Raw genomic sequence first — 20,655 nt, 5'->3', positions numbered from 1 at the left:
TAGCTATTAATTAAAAATGTATCCTGTTACAACACGAGCCCGTCTGACTTCCAGTCGAATAGATCAGATCAACCGTTGATTAATGTTATTAATGTTTTGATAAGTTTCCATTTGTATGATTAAAAAACGGTCTTAATTCGCTGCTACATCAGAAATAATTTATTTATCCCCCAGGGTAAAGTAGATATGGTGTTATTGCATTGTTCGAGATGTATCATATATCTCATCTATTGGCCAATTAATATACTAAAATACATAATTTCCCTATCCACGTACAAGCTATGTACTTCTTGCGCCCTACTATTTGCAACCAAAGGGGAATCTGCAGAGCCCCTTTGTTTCTATACGGACAGGAACACAAGCGCATCTTTACCGGAAACGTCCGTCCCCGAACACTTTCCTCCCTTTTTCCGCGTGTTGCTGCTTCAATATGGCTTCACGTAAAGAATCTGCTACAGCTTCTACCGCCGTTATGGCTATTCCAGCCGGCACGTTGGACTCTCCTGTCAACCAGATCCAGATTGAGGGCCTGGTAAGTGTTAACTATGGTGCTGTGTAACTGCGTGTTGAGTTTTGGTTAAGGACGGCAGAGAAACCGCTTCCCAACTGTTGCCAGTGATGGCCGGATGCTAGCTAGTGTGAGCATCGTCATGGCGGACAGATAACGTTAATGTAGAGTGCTCTCTTGAGCTGTTTCATACTTAATGCGTACTGCGTTATTCAAACCATTACTTTACTGACTTACGTAAATAATAATTCCTCTTACAGCCTCCCAACCGGCTAAAAGGTAATAATAAGCTAACAGTATTGTGTGAACCATAGATGTGAACGTTAGCTTTCGGGGAGCCAAGGAGGCGTTTGATTTTCAAACCAGGACCTCCCTGAATGTGTTCCCTCCCTCAAAAGTGTTGTTTAGATTAAGAAGCATTCATTTTCTAGACTTAATTATACACATACAGTGACTTAATTGTTGTAACCATACTTAATAATTATTTTAGTATACCTATGCCATAGGGTTTTTCTACCTTATTTGATGCACGAGTTTGATTTACCATGGCCTTTTAAATCGTTCTTGATTTGTAAAAACATGTACGGTTCCTTTATTGGTCCCACGTATGAAACAGCCCCTCTATTAGCACCTACTACATATGAATAAAACAACTGTGTACATTGATTTAAACAAATCTCCCCCCAATAAAAAGCTGTCGCTGACATGTCTGTGCCCCCTCTGATCTGTCCCTACAGCACAAAGAAACTCATCCATGTTTGTTCATGGTCTCTAGTATGTGGTGCTTTCAGCAAAAATGTTATTGAATACTTTGTTTCTACTTCTGTCTGATGTTCCCCATCTTCCAGTTGTTGGTCAGCTGTTTGATAATTGAATATGATATGAAACATATTTGGACAAAATGATATATCACGATACACAATTACATCGTCTAAATTGACCTCAACAAGCACAATCTGATCAAACTATTGTCTTGATAACTCTGTAAACATAGTCGATTCATAGCTGAATAATGTATTTATTCTTCATAATATCACGTGGAACTATTATGTTCAATTTACACAGGATCATACAATAATACATTTGGTATTTTTAGATATATTGTAATTCAATGTTAATTGATTATCAGGATAGAAGATTGTGGCCTTATTACTACACACATTGTGATTTGATGGTAATTTTCTGCACCTATTTCCTTGTTTTTTTTTAGCTGACATGTTTTACTTTGAAATTATTTATTGCTTCTTTGTTTTTATTCATCTCTTAAGGAATGTTTAAAATTTTGTGACCTATTTTAAAATGTAACTTCCCACAAACTATACATTGCAGTATTTTTATTCTGCAGTACCTCTGTGTAAACAGTAGAGGACAAACTTGCTTCACAGCCATGCACTGATGTTCTCCCTCTTCCTGGCGTACACCGTACTGGACACAAAGCAGCTCATTTACCGTGTGTTCCCTGAGCACAGTATCAGGGCCTAAAGTTACCAGCTGCTGCTTCCTTCCTTTTATCTTGCACATTAAAGCTGCCCTAGAGTCAAAGGCCCTAATTTCAAATCTAAATATTCACCTCAATGTGTATTATTTAGACCACTAATGAGATTTTCCTAATTTATTTCCCCAGACGTATCAACCATTTTTAATCGCGACAGTTGAACTAACCACAGTGTGATTCAGACGGTTTAAGAAAAGGTGTCTATTTCAGGCAGAGTTATGAAACGCTGTTCACCTAAATGCATTGATATGCAGGCAGTTGCCGCTGTGTTGCGTCATGACCGGTCTGTCAGAGGTTTAGTTGGAGGGTTGCCCACAGACAGCATCATCACTGTGTGTTATAATTTGTTTCCTTGCTTTGAAGAGGATTCAGTGGTTGCTTTTGCCACAGGAGTAGAGTGCTGCACGGTAGAGGGTTCCAATTAAACACCTACTGAGATCACACATGTGCCTGTATGTTTAAAAAAAGTATTTAATCATTTATTCTGACGTATGATGGACGTCAGAATAAAGTTTTTTTTCATCCCTGCCAGAACAGTCTCTTTTCCCCGTTGAGGCCTTACTATTGCTCTGACCCTGGTCATCAGGGAGGTGTTCACATACTACATAATATGACACAGATTGGCTGTAAAACACGGACAAAAGAGATAGGTTACTACCCAGAGTACGTATGTCCCCATCTGTTCAGTAGAGTTACTCACTTCCGTGTTTGTCTACTATCACTGCTTTGGTAGACAGAATCTAAAGTTTATGTTTTCTAGGTACTTCTTTTTTAGACCTAAGCCTACTGAAGTAAGGTATGACAGTTTATTAGACACACTGACTCTGAGTAGCTACTTTGTCACAACATACAACAGAAGAGCAACTGAAGGTGTACAGCCAAACAAACACATTTTGTTTTATAAAAAAGTCAGTCGGATTTCATTTGCAGCTGCAACAGGGTTTCATGCTAGGCATTACTCCGCACTATAAGGTAAAGTTGACTATCTTGCGTTTCCTTCTTGTTCAATTACTCCCTTGAAGACATTACAAAATGTTGTCCTCACGAGAAAAATACTGAAAATGTATGCTTTCATGTTTCCTGTGGCCACTTCACAGTCTAGCAGAAGCCAATGGAAAAAGCCATTAACAGATTAAGTTTAAGTCTAGCAGCAAACCCTGCATCTGCAGAACTAGCCCAATGCAGTGCCAACAACTGCAGTTCCTTCAATGGCCACTTAAGGTTGTTCAACAAAGCGGTGCTAAAACAACTTGAAATTAGAAAAAACATGTTTAATGCCTTTTACAAAAAACATTTTGTCCTGTATTAGCTATATTCCAGAGTCAAGGCAACTGGGGGTAATTTTTATATTTTAAAACTCACAGATTGCATTATAGCAAGGATTATAATTATGCATAAATATTGGATTTAGATTAGTTTAAAAGTATATTTTAATATAGTCTAATTTCACCAACGATATTGCATTCTGATATTGTCACAGTCAGTGTTTAAAACAGTCAATACCAGCTCACCATCTTCTGTAATAAGACTTGGTAACACTTTATTTGAAAGGGTTTTGATAAGACTGATATATCGCTTGTTACTAGGGCTGTACCCGAATATTCGACTATTCGAATATTCGTTCGTTGGCCAACTATTCGGGTTTCAATTTCATTATTCGGATATTCGTTTTTTAATTTTTTTTCCTAAATGTATGCTATCAATAAAGGCGAATTGCCATATTCTTATACTATATTTATACTTTTGAATTGCACTGTTAAAATTTGGAAATATATACAATCTCAGCCTGTGCTCCTGACATCGCGTTCACTCAGTCACGAACGCACACGGCACGCTTCACCTCGCTTCAACTCGTTTCACACACCTGAACACAAAATGCTGAAGACTTCAGCTGTGTGGGACCATTTTAAATTGGACGACGGTAAGAAGAAGGCAGTGTGCCAAATATGCTACAAGAAACGTATTATTAAACTTATTATACATCCATGCAAGAAACTGGCCTACCACGGTGGCACAACAACTCTGAAAAGTCACCGGATGCTGTAAGTACTAGCCTAGCTTAGCTTAGCTGTTGTCAAGTTTCCATGATGAAGCTGCTTTATCCGCCGTTTAAACAGTAACGTTACACATGATAAAAACGTGCACTTACTTTGCTTGGAAAAATCATTGCAAGCAAGCAACCGAATTGTTTTTTTATATTAGTTTTTCAATTTTATCCGAATAGTGAAAATAATAGGAGCAATGTGGAACATCTGGGGCTAAGGCAATTATTGGCATACAGTTCGTTCATTTATTTTTCGTTCTTCATTTATTTAAATACTGTTTACTGTATCGGTAACAAGTATTACACTGTTAGGCCTACTGTTACGGCTATGTTATTAAAAGTATTGTTGTTATAACAGAAATATGTGTTTTGTATCTTCAGGTTGTAAAACGTTATAGATGGAATTTGGAACCGGATTTGGTCCCCGGGCGCTCCACTGCGGCTGGGTTAAATGCAGAGGACACATTTCGTTTTAATGTATGCGAGTACTGAGACAATAAATACATATAAATCGTAATAGTATACTCTTTTCTGCGCTTCTGCTTAACAGCGTGTTGTCAGGTGTCTCGGAGCGTGTTATGAAACTTTTTATTTTTTTTAAATGTTCTTTAAAAAAAAAAAAAATCTCTCCGCACCGAATATTCGGTGCTGATTACTACCGAATATCCGGAGCCCGAAAAATGGTATTCGGGACAGCCCTACTTGTTACATGAACTAATCCTTAGGATTCCTTACTGTTGTCAATAAATGTCGTTCAGTCAAGTTACTCCAACACAATAACACAAATGCAACAGTTGATGTCATGTTCATGGCAGTGACATATGGGTCTTATGCAAATCCCTAATAAAGTAGAACTGCAGAAACGTGTACACGTGGTACGTCGTTGGAAGATGGAACAATAACCTGGTACACTGTTATCAGTGAGATGAAGTTAAAAACTATTCCACTGATTACAGATAACATGCAGAATTGTTTTCTTTGAATCCCTCAAGCTCTTAAAGCAATTTCCTGCCATCGTGCAAATGGCAGACCCTTCAACACATAGACTTTACTTGGGCGGGCCGGGCCATTTAGGTTTAATTGTTCTTTTCTGTCTGCGAGCACGATGCGATCTGCGATCGATTAACTAGTGTACCACGATCCCTCGCTCTACCCCTGGCTCTGCTATCGCGTGAAGTTCACGAGCGAGCTCCACTACACTTATCGATACTTTTCAATAATTTGGTGTAGACATGATTACAAGATGTGAAGATTAAACAACAATAATTTTATTGAAATTTATTTTTATTTAATGTAACTTTTTCAATGTCATACCAAGCATGTATGAGTGTGTTTGACAGTGTGGGTGTTTCTGAATCGCGAGGATGCTGGCTTGGTAGTCGCGTACTTCCAAGTCACTTCCTTCAGAAACGAAGCAAGTATGCTTCCAAGCCACGGCTTCGGAAAACGAAGAAGAATGGAACAGGCTAACAAGTGTGCCACTCTCTCTAACGGTTTCAACATGAACTGTACTGAAAATAAATACCTCACGATAGGGCTGTGCGATTATGGCAAACATCATAATCACGATTATTTGGGTCAATAATTGATATCACGATTATTTTGACGATTATTCATTGACCATTTATTGAACTTTAAAACCAATAATATTTTACCAATAAACAAGATCAACAAATATGTTGGAGCGCACTTCCAAAACCATACTAAACATATATTATTAATATGATAAATAAAAATAAATTAGACCAAAATAAATTAAATCAAATATGATGCAGTGCACTGTCACAACCTACTGAAAACTCCTTAACATATAGCCAACATTTTGGTAAAACATATTCAACATATTCCACTCAGTTAAACGTTGAAGGCTGGCCAACCGTCATGGTCCAGAAGTAACAGGAAATAAATGTTGAACTACAATTTAAGACCAAATAAAAATGTTTAGGCCACCATGGCAAATGCTGGTAGGGCTGCTCATGTCATCTCTTAAAGATGTTTTGCAAGAAACACCAGCCTGTTGACATGGTCTAGTTTCAGAGATGAGCGCAGGCAGGTGACGATATTGCCACCTGTACTGAAGACCCTCAGCCACGCCCCGATACATGGGGTGACGCCGGCCAATCACAAAGCTTTGATGCGTTCAAGTGCATTATTCTGGCACAGGAAGATTATGTTACAGGACATAAAACAGAATATTGTTGTTCTATTTTTAGACACATCTCGCGATCGACTGGTTGGGCACCCCTGGGCTAGACCATAGGTCTGTTGTGGTCGCAAAGTAGTCAGCTGAAGCCACATCTCTCTCAACATCCCCACGGCATTTGTCATATAGTGCAGGCAGCGCAGACCTGCTGAAATAATACCGAGACGGCATCGCGTAACGCTTGTCCAACGTGTTGACAAGTTGCTTAAAGCCCTGGTTGCTAACAGTGCTAACTGGGCACATATCTTTAGCGATGTGGAATGTAATGGCACCTGTAATATCTCTGTGTCTCTGCGAGCTCGTCGCGTAGGCCGTTGCTCTGTACAATGCGTCCTGAATCGATGACTGTGATGATGTGGTGGATGAAGTCGAGCGGGCATCTGCTTTTTGTTGTATTACTGCCCGGTCGTATTGCACTTTGTGGTTGTATTTCAGATGATTAAAGAGATTGGTTGTGTTAGCGTGTGGTGCCAACACAACCTGGTAACAAATCCTGCACTGTACTTTATTTTGCTCCATGTCGGACTCCTGAAAGCCAAAGTACTTGCAAATAGTGGAAATAGTTTGACCCTTCTTTTTAACGAGTTGCTGCTCTTGTTCTGACATCTTCGCTTGCGCTGAACACTCACAACACATGTCACTCCCACGTGGCCGAGTGGGCTTTTAGGGAGGGACGAAAGCGCACCCAGCAAAATAATCGTATTTTGTCAATTATGCTTTTTTCATAATCGTCGCAAGCCATAATCGTAATCGCGATTCAAATACGATTAATTGCACAGCCCTACCTCACGATGTCTATCTAATTATGAACTTGCTTTACGTTCACGGAACACATTTTTGGTAATAACAAATGTAACAAAGTAACATATTTACCAACATATGTTCTACGCCGCTACATACTTACATTTAAATGTGTGCTGCGTCGGTTCAGCAATTCTCCGTAAGGGTTTTTGAAATTGGTCCATGCGCAAAGCATTGTGGGGATTTTAAGGACGCGAAGTCTACCCATACATGTGCAGCCTCGAAATTTCCCCCAAACCAAGGACGCGGCCTCGGTGGAATTCCAAGTATGCTGGAGATTGGAACAGTCCTTCGGCGGCACTTGATGACGTGGCATCCTTGAAATATTGGCTTGGAAGCCAGAATCCTCGAGATTGAGAAACGGCCCCTGTCTCTGGATGGGGGGCGGTAATTTGGGCAGTTCATAAATCCATGTAAACATGACCATTGGTCAGTTAAAAACGAGATGCTGCGTGCGCACCTCTTAAACCTGAATCTCCGGTCGGCTAACCATTATAATCTGTTTATTATTTATAATTGTAATGATGGATTATCAGTAATCATTTTAAAGTTACACAGAGACATTGGATTAACCGTTTTTATGCCCTTGAACCAGGGCTCTCGAATAACTTTTTTCACCATCCTCCTGGAACCGTCCCAAAATACACGTGGACCTTCCCGAATTTAAAATATTAGTTTTTCTACATTATCATTTGTTAAAATCATTCAAAGTGACCGTTAACATAAATAAAACATCATACATATCTAGATGATAATTCATCAACCTTTTTTATTTTAGGAAATCAGTCAAACAAAGAAACAAAGGCCAAATATATATATTTTTAAAAACACACAAACGAGAAAGTTACTCTAATATTGAATCCAATCAAGTCCCATCCAATTAACAAAACAATCCAACACACTGTCCTGAAGACAGAACCCAGAGTAACCACTAACCAGGATGACAGTCTGCAACACAGTCAGGAGACCTTTACAAACTGCTCTGCCCCCTCGCACACAGACGGGAGAGAGAGATCTCTTCATCTGGAGTGGAAAGATCAAAAATACATCATAGACGCATTTTGTAGTCTTATTGCATGTTAGAAACGGAGTTGGCGAAACTAAAACTGCGATATAATGTTTATGTAGCAGTAATACATAAGACGTATATTTTTTAAATGTCTCCAGTTCCATAACGTCGGAGCATAACGGTACCACGGTCTTTAATAATTTCGGCCCGGGGCCCGTTTGATACCGGGGCTCGGTACCCATCCCTACATGGGGAGAATCGCAGCATATTGCTAAGGATTGAATGCGATGGAGAGTTCTCATTATTCGCGGGCCAGGAATTTGCGGGCAGCTATGCCGCTGGCTGTCGGTATACGTACTGTGTGTGTATTTTGCGGGTTGCTAAATGTTTTGTGTGTGTGTTTATGTTGACAAGGATGTTTAATAGGGATGCTCCGATCGATCGGTCACCGATCGAGATCGGCCGATACTCACTCTCTACCGATCGATCGGTGCTCTCTAAACATGCCGATCGCGAGAGCCGATCGCATGACGTGAAATACATGACACTTTTCTCTGTGTGCGGCAAAACAAGCTCGCCAAAATGGCTTCACCGCTCTGGCATTATTTTAAGGTGTCCGAAAAAGACAGTAAAATAGCGGTATGCAACGTGTGTGTGAAGCAGAAATCCTGCAGCTCCGCCCGCCGGACCGGTAAGCGGAGCGAAACACACAAGAGTTAGACCTAACACACTTAGCTATTTTATCTACCTCTGGAACAAGCTAAACTAGTCATTATAAATATATGTATTCTTCACTGTCGGGTCACTCATTACTGGATCAGTGAGCTGCATGAGATACTGACAGGCTGTCAGGAGAGAGAGAGAGGAAAAGAGAGCGCTTCCGCTAATTTCTCCCATGTTATTATCCAAAGTGAATGTAAACTTGAATAATGTACATCATTTGAATGTAATAATTAAGTTGATTTGTTTGTGGAAGCTCCAGTGAATGAGCCCCATTAACTGAGTTTAAACATCACTTTAAATGGAAGATTTAAAGTGATGTTAAAAATCTTCCATTTAGGCCGATACTGATTCCGGCGATCGGCAATCGGCCCCGACATTGGCGATCGGAGCATCCCTGACGTTTAATAACTGTGCTACACAAAACGTGCAGTCAGTTTCATTTTCATCGCCGTTCGTAGAGAGTTGGCAGGGTATTTTTATTTTAACTCTCGTCCCAAATTCGTCCCAACATTTTTTTTATCCTCCCCGACCCTATTTTTTGCGGGCCCGAGACAACGGGACGCCCTTAAGCTCGAGCCCTGCCTTGAACACAACTTTTGATCACAAAACAGCAAAGGTAAGTCATAATTATCATCGTGGCTACGTAAAGTAAAGTTGTTTGCTTGCTCTTTCCTGGCTGCTAGTTCAGTGAGTATTGGTCGTACAGTGATGAGACTTATACCAATGGAATCTGTGGAATCTCAGCTTTCATGTGATATGTCGTTTGTTTCGCTAAGTGTTGATTTAGAGCAGTGGTTCTCAAACTTTTTCTGTCAGGCCCCCCCTTTGGAGAAAAAAAAAAGTCGGGCCCCCCCCAACACAAATAGTCAGGCTCAGTGGCGGCGCCAAAGATTTATTTTGGGGGTACTGTGGGGTAGCTTGACGTTTCATAGAGGGTGCTCAAACATTTAGGGTTTCCCATTAATGTACCGGGCGCTACAGTGGAATGTTCTACTGCAACACTCCCCACGTATACACACAGTGTACCCGCAACTGTTACAATGAAGGCTCAATAATCAGCTCACGGCATATAGGTGTAAGCAGGGGTAAAGTGCTATTTTTATAGGTGGTGTGTGGACCTCACATAGGGGGGAAGATTTATTTTTAAATATTGAAGTTAAAAGCATCAATCTGGTGCACTTTGAGAGCAAAATGAAGAGATCTACAGTATGGATACATCTCTCAACACAGAACTGTAAACAGATTTACTATTTCTTTATGGATTTTTTACAAATCACTCCCCTTTTAAACGTTATACATTTTTTAATGTCATATAGTATTTCATAATTGTTTTTAATTTATTTATATTAATGGTGACCAAAACGTTTGAGACCCACTGAGATAACACTGAGAGAGTCCTTTAGCTCACTGAGTCTCTCAGTCTGACAGGAGAGGACTCTCCTCCACTTTGTTGTTGAAAAAACTCCTTATATCCGTTAGCGTAGCTCGCTAGCACCAGAAGCTAACATCAACGATCTCCGGTACCGGTGCGCTCTCTCTCTCGCTCGCGCACACACACAAAATGGCTCGTTCCACACACACACACACAGAGCCGAGCTTTAATGAAACACAGACACCCAGACGTAATAGTACTGTACTGTATCATATTGTTTTCGAATCAATAATTTTTCAAAATATGATTTTTTATTTTTTTTTTTTATTTTTTTTTTAAATCTTTCTTTTTTTTTTTAAATAACCATTTTTTCTCCTGGTCTCTCGCGCCCCCCCTGTCATGCCTCTGCGCCCCCCTGAGGGTGCGCGCCCCCCACTTTGAGAACCACTGATTTAGAGTCTTGGTGTTGGACTTCTCTTCCGTGTAGGTAAAATGGTTAATATCGTCTGTTAGCTGAGTTTCTTCCCGTTAAGTGGGTATGCATCATTAATAGGTTGTTAAATGTTAAGAAGCCTTGAGACCGTGTTTCTTGCAAGATGTTGCGTCTTCCCCCGGGAGTCTCACAATAATAAGAGCGCTGTTAGGAGAGATGACGAGTGGCATTCACAGTGGCCAATCAGAGTGGTACTCAAACCGGATACGTCACACGGGATGAGGGTTCCCAACCAACCAGAATTGTTTAAACTAAGGAAGTAGTGTAATTCATATACCGATAGCAGCACCGTTTGTCCAGCGGCTTAACGGTATACCGATACCGTCCAATCGGGTACCGGTACTGACTTAGTACCGGTTCTCGATACCCATCCCTAACCACAGGTATATTTCAGTTCTGTGGGAAACACTGAACTAATATAAAGTAATATAAACAGAGGTAATCAAAAATAAGAATACTGAATGCTTAATGCAGACCATGAATAATCAAAAAATAGTTTATTTCATTAATATCCTATGAATTATAATGACATCCTCACTAGAATAACATTCATGCTATAAACTGGTTAACACTCAATTTGGAATTGCATACTTATGTGAAATGATCCAACCTAGGTGTCATTTTGTAATGGTACATTTGAGAATTATTGCTACAAATGAAATTGAGTTAGCAGCTAATGAAGAGCGGAGCAGAGTTGTACATCTTACCAATATAATATGAATCTGTGAGCAGGTGCTGGATTATATACTTATTTTCATTGCAATAACACCTCCCATTGGTTGTTGCCAGGGTCACTGTGTAGTCTTGAAAAACTTGGCTCTACACGTCCAAATTGGCTTATCAAACAGGCAGGTCTCTGCAGTGTGAGCAATTAGTTTGCGAATATTAGAAATTATTTTGGCGCACTAATATGAGCTCTGACTCCTGTAGTGCTAATAAACACAGATTGAGCTCCCACACCTCCAAAATCTTTTATGGAATCCCTTATCACTCCTTTCTCTCACAATTAGCAAAAAGCAGTGTACAAAACATTCAGGTAGCAGCTTCTACTTTACTTGACCCATTTACATCCTATGTATTGAAAATGTTGAGAAATCTCTTAGTTAAATCAGCTCTTGTGTGTTGTATTTTGTGTTAAAAAGAGATACATTTGTGGAATTTTACAAAAACAAAAAACTCTGGGCCAAAAGCTGGCACTCCACAATGAGGTGAGTTGTCTTTGTCGGATTAACCCCATGCAAGCCACACCAAAGTGTTATCTCAGTCGGGTATATCACAGCCAACATTGAGTAGAGTTTGTCTGCACATCTGTGGCGCTAAAAGAAAACTCATTACCGGATCATCCTTCTTGCTGTACTTTCTCATAACTTGAGCCCGGTTGCGGTGGGGATATGAGCCCTTTTGTGTGAGTGAGAGAGAAGATTTATGATAAGAATTAAAGGAAGCCAATGGGGGATTTGGACCGCAATTGATTTTGCACAATTCAATTTTAAGCTTGTTGATTTATAACACGCTGTCCACATATCAATCCTGAGCCCTCTCCACTCGTTCTCGCTGGGCTAGCTGCTGGTGAGCTAGATCAATAAAAATGTATGCAAGTCGTGTGTGAGAGGGTATCATGAAAGGCGGTGCAGGAGATAATTAGTCTATATGTTTGTGGGCTTGCATAAATCAAAAGCTCCTCGAGGATTTGCTTATAATACCTGATGGCATTTACTGGGCACCAGGAAGCCAACACAACACATCCAGTGAACCCCCCCCCCCCCTTTCTTCCTTCCCTTTCTTCTAAGGCAGGTGCCTCTTCACGTCCCCTCCTTTCTGTAGATTTGGGAGTTTTCTTCAAGCTTGCTCACATTTACTTTTATTTATTTGACCTTCCTGGAGTTGTTTTTTGCCAATTGTCCATCTCTCGCCCCCTCCTTTTCCAGACGGACACTATTTAAGTGTGTGATGAACAGCTTGCCAAGAGTTAGATAGCTCAAGCTTTGTGTATCTGTGCTATCCACTCTCGCTGATGGAGGAAGACTAGAAAAGCTATTTGCTGGCAGAATAAGGAGCCAATGCTCAAAGGGGTGGGGGTTTGAGGGGGGCATGAGGCTTTCTAAAAGCAGCCAGTGCTGCCGATTCTAAGGTATTTTGGTTGTGACGGTATGGATTCTTCTTACCGTTGTAAAAAAAGCAACGTAATCCCACGGTTTGGTGGTTTCCCCGCCCACTGTAGCAAGGTGGTCTCGATCAATCAATATCCATATGCTAATAATTCAACCACATACACAGAATAAATAAAATGCACTAAATGCCGATTCTAAAGTAATTTTTTCTTCTCCATTCATTTGACTGAGCCATGACAGAGCAGATTGTAGGCGGGGCTAAAAGACAATGCAAGTGCACACACTCTATGGTCCCAATAGATGTGGAGATTTGCCCCTAGATCCAACAAAGATCAGATATTTTTTTGTTCTTAACGGTGTGTCCACACAGCAGCTTTGACCAAATCTTGAAAATCCTGGAGCTGGGCGTGTCTGACAGCTTGGGGATTTCGCGACCAACAACCAATCACATGAATATCACATGAATATCCCGCCCCCGACATACAAAGCAAAAAAACCCGGTTCTTCTACACTATTGTCAAATAGGAAGGGCTATGATGAACATTTATTTTTTTAACATTTTGAACATTTATGAGATTAATGTTTATGGTGCTATTTTATGCTACATTCCATGCTGGCTAATGATACTGTCTATGCTTGCTAGCAACGAAGTAAACTGGATATAAAATCCCCAAACAAGCGAAAACCTACCAGTTTCACCCACTGCCTCTGCCACCTCCCTCCATGCCTGGTTCCTCCGGTTTGTATCCCGGTAAGTAAATAGGGACTGGTCATAAAGAACCGGGTGATTTGCTACCGCAATAACTAAGTTCTCCTCCATTTTTGTGGAATATAGAAATGAACTGCGGGTCTGGTTCTCCCAGCTTGCACGCGGTTTGATTGGCTAGCGCTTGAACTGTCAGATTTGCATAAACGGATCTGATTGGCTGTCGCTTCCAGCTCAGCCTCAAAAGTTGAACATTGTTCAACTTTGGAATCCTGGAAATCCTGGAAATCTTCGCCTCGCCCCCCCACAATGCAGTTCGGCGACAAGCGAGGGAAAGTGACGTCATCCCCATTCAAAGTCAATGGGCGGAGACGCGCTGGAAGCGGTGGACAAATCGCCAAAAGCTGCTGTGTGGACGGGCCGTAAGAGTTGGGCCTTTTTGGCTTAATGTGCCACTTAGCAACTTTCATAGGAATGAACATGGCCCCCGCCTCCAATGCTATATCCAGTTCTCCTTATGCATCCATGACCTGGTCCGTCCTGCTCTTTTTGGTCTTTATTTCCCTTGTCCTGCTGGTTTCTCCGTCACATTTCCATGGCTGCATTTCCTCCCTACTTTCGCCCACCACTTTCCCCAACAAGATCTCACTCTTACATTTTCTCCCTCTCTCTCTCCCCCATCCATCCCCCCAGCGCCTATTGTTCAGACCTTCTTCCCCTCTCAGTCAGAAAAGCCAAGCAGGCAGGCAGAGAATGAGATTTGTTTTCCTACCCACTCCACCCCGTATCACCTCTCCCTCCCCTAGCTCTTTTACTTGTTCCATGACAGTTCCAGCACTCTATTGAAATAAATCATCTCCCAAGACAGATTCATATGTGTGTGCGTGAGCTAGTGAGACGGGTAAGGGCTCCCTCATGGTGATGATGTGCGTTTTGTTGTGAGCATGGCCCAAGGACTACCACCCTGCTCCTGCCTGCATGTGTGTGTGTGTGTGTGTGTGTGTGTGTGTGTGTTATTAATGCCTCTGGTTGTGACCTGCCCACACTGTTATCAGCGTGATTTATGCTCTCCCCCTCCACACTTCGCTTTCATGTCCTCTTCCTGTTCATTTAGACGCTTTGCCTTATTCTCCACTCTTTGCCTTGGCTCTTTTTTGCTGGTTGATGTTTCTCATGATTGGTAGGCGTATGTGTGTGTTTTTCTGTGCGAGTGTGTAGAAATAAGCCATAGGCTTTCCCTGCTGTCCTTGGTATAGGTGATGCAGCATTAGTGCTTAAACCAACTCTTCAATCATGTGGATGCTTGTCCTATTGGCCCTTTTTTATCTGGCATTAAATATTAAAAGCGTACGATGATGCATGACACCCTGTCCGGATGCGGCAGGGCCATGTGGGTTTATCAGACTAAAAGTCCAAATATACCCTCCCACTGTACGAGGGTAGCATTCTTTTCAAGATTCCATCAGATTCAGGTTCTTATTTTTCGTGTGCCACCTCTTCTCTCTCCAGTGTAAATTGCTTGGCTGAGTTGAATACTAACTGGCCTTTTGTATGCAATCAGAGATGAACAGGTGTTGAGGACTGCAGGTGGTGGAAACAACTCAACCTGCAACCAAATCCAGCCAGTGATAGTTACCTGTCCCAGAATGTCCACTTAAGGGCTTTTGGGTGGTTTCCTGGTTTTATACAAGAGCTTAGTAACCAGAGAAGCCTCCAGAACAGTGGTTGAAGATTTATTATGCAATTAAAACAAATTTAGGGAGTGTAGATCATGATTTAAATATACAGCCATTGTGCGTAATTTCCCACTTTTCAAGGAGATAAAAGCTTTTTTGACATATTGGTGGACACAGTCTCTAGGCTTCAGGCCTCAGTGGGCTGTTGACTGACATCTGGGGCCGGTGTTGCTAGGAGACACTGTCAATCCTGACGGGCTACTGACAGGAGCACATCATATCTCAGTAGCCTGTGACCGTATTTAACAAAATGCATTGGAACTATAGTGATTTAGGAGGTCTGTCCTATACAGCATACTACATAAGGAGGCCCTGTTGTTGTATGAATGTTGGACTCTACTCCAATTTGGAAGTTAGCAAGCTGGGCTAAGTTGTTTCTCAAGGTATAGCCATAAATCGACCAGGACGATACATTGGCTAATAGAATCGTATACTTGAATTTGTGCAAATGTGGGCCAATACGTTACAAGGAATTGTATCAAACCGGATTTCAGGTTAGTTAAAAACGTGGTCAACCTTAAGTATATTTTTATTTGTTAGAGAATACAACTATGTATTGTTATTTGATTCTTTAAACTTCCAAAAAGCAACAGTATTGGCCTTAAGAAACCAGTATTACGGCTAAAGAAGCTTCTGCTCTTCCCGTCCCAGCAGAAAATAGTTACATACATTTTAAACACAAGTCAGAACAGTTTTAAAGACCATTCAAGAATGCTGAATTTAATAAATGAAATCTTTTTCTATCTGGATTTGTTTTCTCTCTTTCTCTGACAAGCAGCTGCAATTCTATTGAACACTATGCTGGCAATGTTTTTTTAATTGTTTTTAATTTCAAAGATGTGGAGTAGGAGTTGCTTTATTATAGGTTTCCAGAGTGGAGGTGGTGATGGGTGTGCTGAACCATGAAAGCATTAGCACAGATAAAGGCTGCACACACGCTAAACACAAGCACTCTAACACTAGAAAAATCGAATTGTTTCCAATGGAGCAGTATTAATGTATCCCCTTGCATATCTAGTTCCTCTTTTAAATCCATCACTTTTTCTTTGTGCCAAATATTTGCCTAGATCAAACTCTTATAAATATAGAATGCATCGTCTGTACTGTAATAAACATGGCGTCTCCCAATGCACATATTAGAGTAGTGAAATGACTAGTAATATTGTGAACTAGGGCTGAACGATATACCGTGTCATGGCGATAACCGCGGTATGCGCATGCGCGGTATTCACACCGCAGGGACGTGCGGTTTTATTCATTTAAAAAAAAAAAAAAAGCTAACGCACTTTAGCACAGAATTCAAAATAAAGATACCCTTATTACTTATCGAAACTGCACATACAATATATCCGATTTAAAGCTGAGACTCCACAGATTATTTAAGTATAGTATCTAAGCGATCCGATCTCGCAACAGGGGAAGCAAACACAGACATCACAACACGTACCTTTTACGGAGCTTTTACGGGAGATCTTCTCACCGTAGCTGTCAATCTGATCAAAAGACGTGTTCAATGGCATTAAAACGAGAAAGAAAAAACGCGGCTGAATCGGTTGATCCATAGGTTGATAATGTATCTGTGGCTTTGAAGCAATTGTTTATATTCCATAATTCCATTTTTATGTAAAAATCGGAGCACAACAGTTAGCTGCTAATGGTAGCCACCAGAGTGTATGCAGCTTCCGGTTTTGGCTACGCGTCACTCGCACTCCTTATTTGGTAATGTGTGTGTGTTAGACTGCGCTGGACTGCCGCATAGCCAAGACCGGAAGCAGCAGCCACTCTGGTGGCTACCATTATCAGCTAACCTTTGCTCTGCGATATTTACATACAAATGGAATTATGGATTATAAATTAAATCATTTTTTTATACAGACGTTAAAAACCTATGGATTAACCGATTCAGCCGCGTTTTTTCTTTCTCGTTTTAATGCCATTGAACACGTCTTTTGATCAGATTGACAGCTACGGTGAGACATCTCCCCTCGAAGCTACGTAAAGGTACGTGTTGTGATGTCTGTGTTTGCTTCCCCTGTCCGAGTTCAGATCACTCAGTGATGATACTATATACCTAAATAATCTGTGGAACCTCAGCTTTAATCGGATATCTTGTAAGTGCAGCTACGATAAGTAATAATAAGGGTACTTTTATCTTGAGTTCTGTGCCAAAGTGCGTTAGCATTTTTCGCTCAGGGATCATTTAGATGCTTCTTGGTAAAAATGGTTTGTATCGTCAGTTAGCTGAGATTATTTCCGTTAATCTGGTATAACACATTAATAGGTTCTTAAATATTACGATCCCCTGAGACACTGTCGTGAAAAAAAAAAGTAAAGTACCCGCCGGGACTTTGAGGTTTAACAGGTTAAAAAAAACGCAATATATACCGCAGGGGGGGAAAAAATCGCGATGTCAGTTTTTTTCAATACCGTGCAGCCCTATTGTGAACTGTTCATATTTTATTATCTTGGACTTCACTATGTTGTGATAGTATTTACAATGACCTGAAGACACCGTTAGTAATGTGTTGATTAAAGTCATTAAATGCATAGGTGTGATAACAAAATAATAATTAACTATATATTTTTAACCATGTTCTTAATCAATATAATTATTTTACAATACATTTCTGTACAGGAAAATAGTGGTAATGTGTACTGGGAAATAAAGGCAATTTGTTTCTTTGTGCCTTTTTTCCCATTGGCATTAATTAAATACTTGAATGTACTGTGATCAAATATAATGTGGAAAAGAACAGAGAAAGGAACAAGAAAGTCTGCAGCAAGGCGTATGAAAAAAACCCAAGTGGCTTGAAAAAATATCTCATACAAACTAACCAAAACAGAAACTAATGAGCACAAATCAACATGACGAGCTGAGGCGCAATTGAAATAGATGACATAAATCAAAAAACGATAAGATACAATATCAAGCCAAGCTCTGCACAATAAATACATTTGCCCCGGTTTATGAAATGACATTTTTTTTCTGAAACTGTTACTAAAGGAACCTTAAAGCCACCTTTCCTCTTCTCTTCATTATGTTACGGTAGTTTGATACTTCAGTGACATTGCTCTTTCTGTTGTCGCAGGTGGTGCTGAAGATTATCAAGCACTACCAGGAAGAGGGCCAGGGCAGCGAGGTGGTGCAGGGCGTCCTGCTGGGCCTGGTGGTGGAGGACCGGCTGGAGATCACCAACTGCTTCCCCTTCCCCCAGCACACCGAGGATGATGCCGACTTTGATGAAGGTAAACAAGAGTAGTGTACCCTCTTTGTTTATTCTATTGATCCTCTCCAGCAGCTGGAAAAATGCACACACATACATACATACATACATACATACACACACACACACACAGCAGATATATCCACATCCCACACTGACACACACAAACAAACATCACAACCTAGTTTCAAAGGAAAAAGTGCCGGCAGACAGTAAAACATGTCCTTAGAAGATGAAGCGATGGGATCCAGTGTTGGAATGGCTGGTACATTTTTAGGAGATGATGATATCAGAATGCTTCAGTGACATAAAGGCTTTAGTCTTAGTTTGTTCACAAATAATAAAACCACAAAAGATTGATTTTTTTGTTAAAAATTCTACTGTATCCCATCATGAATAATAAACAAGTTTTTAATTAGCACTGAGTTTTGTCCACACTGAGTTGACATCAAATATCAGTGAAAATATTCAGTTCGAACATGTTTGAGACATTTTTATTTTGGTTGAGGAAACTCTTTTGTTGTTTTATTATTCCTTGATGGGTGAGCTGAAAAGTAAATTTTGTGTCAAACCCCTGGGGTTTACCATTCTGAGCCAATTGAATTAACGGAAAGTTTAAAGTAATAACTTTCTATTGACGTCAGGATCATATTAACAACTCCCTGAATGTTGGTGTGCATAAGGAGTCCCTCTGCACGACGTTAAGGACAATGCTGACTTTTAACTAGGCGCTGGGTGTCCTACACTGTCAGGTCCAGGGTTGATGTGTGAGGGCAGTGGTGCGGGGATGGAAGGGCTGCATTGTTTGGTTTACAGGTGGGTGGTATTAACGTGCACAGGATTTGATTTAGTCTTTATCCACACGCAAACGCTATTCTCCCCCCCACCCGCCTCCCGTCAGCTTTCATAGCAAAGGATGCCCTGTCCTCTGACCTCAGCCTTTCTCATATCAAGCGTTGTTGTTGCTCGCACCTTGTTCGCGCAACAAAATCCGCTACAAGCCTGAAAGATGGGAAGGTGAGAAGATGCGAAAGACAGAAGAAAGGGGGAAAATCCTGCTCCATCAGGCCTCTGCTGCTAACAAGCAAACGTCAAGAATTCTGCAAAATATGCCATTAGTGTCTTAAGGTCATTAGTGTCAGTAACGGCTCACACATGTGTGTCTGTGCTGGTGAGTGTCATGGTGTGTTTGGTTGTTAACTTTTGACGCGCTATATTTTGCATCTGTCACTCCCTAACAAGTGCATCAGTGAACAGCGCCAACATTCACAGAACAATAACAGAATTCCTCTGAACCGGCTTTTGATCCAGTTTGAAAAAGGCGACAGACTTCATGTATATCTGTCACTAGGGAACCAAGTTCAAGATGGAAACGTGCACGGAGTCATTCATGTTGTGCCTGCTGTTTGTCGTTAGAATGATTTAGATAAACGGTACAGCACAGAGAAGACAACTCTGTAGACTACTCTGTTAGCCGTCTCCGCTCACAGTGTGTTTGCAGAAAAAAGGGTTAATGCTACACATGATTTTATCTACTGAATAACAGCCATGGAAGAAGATTTACTTTGAGAAATAAATGTACCTCACAGAATCCTAGAAAAAAATATTTTATGTCTGTACATTTGGTAGTTTTGTATGTCAGCCCGAATTGTCAACCCACGCACACAGCTGACCAGCCAGATCTCACTCGCTTTCTTTCTTCCTGTCTTCTCTATCCCACTCCCTCTCTTGCCATCTCTTTCCTTCCCTTCTCTCGCTCTTCCTCTCTAATTGCCAGTGTTTCTGCTGTTCGGATGTTGGGACAGCAGACAGAACAGTGTTCATGTCGGTGAACTTACTCATTTTTTTTACAGTTCCAAATCCGTTCTCTTATGAATGATGGTGTGTAACCATCCTATGTCAATATGTTGACTCGCATATGCAGATACATTTTTCTATCGGTATAAGGGCCAGTTTCATTGGCCTTAATGCAGTATTTTCGACACCAAATGGGTTTGTTTTTTAGCAAGTAAAATGGCTTTCAATTATTTTGTCAAACAAGAGGCACGCACCTCTTGTTTGACAAAATAATTGAAAGCCATTTTCACACCGCAGTACTTTTCCCACAAAGGTTCATCAGAATGTTTTGGTTCTCATGAACTAAGTACAGATCACGTTCACACCTGAATAAAGGCCCGTCCACACAGCAGTGGTAAAAAAATCTTCCAACGCTTCTGCCCATTCACTTTGA

The 20,655-nt window shown here is 40.8% G+C and overlaps 1 protein-coding gene across 1 annotated transcript in view; it reads left to right on the top strand.

The window, feature by feature from the left end:
- Window positions 1-326: 326 nt before the first annotated feature.
- LOC117537442 (eukaryotic translation initiation factor 3 subunit H-like) overlaps window positions 327-20,655 on the top strand; it is an 81,574-nt gene continuing 61,245 nt past the window's right edge. Inside the window, 2 exon segments of the mRNA XM_034202655.1 lie at window positions 327-532; window positions 18,291-18,447. Coding sequence (XP_034058546.1) covers window positions 431-532; window positions 18,291-18,447 — 259 coding nt within the window. The 5' untranslated portion in view covers window positions 327-430.

Source organism: Gymnodraco acuticeps, unplaced genomic scaffold (genome assembly GCF_902827175.1).
Source record: "Gymnodraco acuticeps unplaced genomic scaffold, fGymAcu1.1, whole genome shotgun sequence".
NCBI classification, from domain to species: Eukaryota; Metazoa; Chordata; class Actinopteri; order Perciformes; family Bathydraconidae; genus Gymnodraco; species Gymnodraco acuticeps.
The sequence above is the reverse complement of the archived record's forward strand: the minus strand, read 5'-3'. Positions and strand labels throughout refer to the sequence as shown.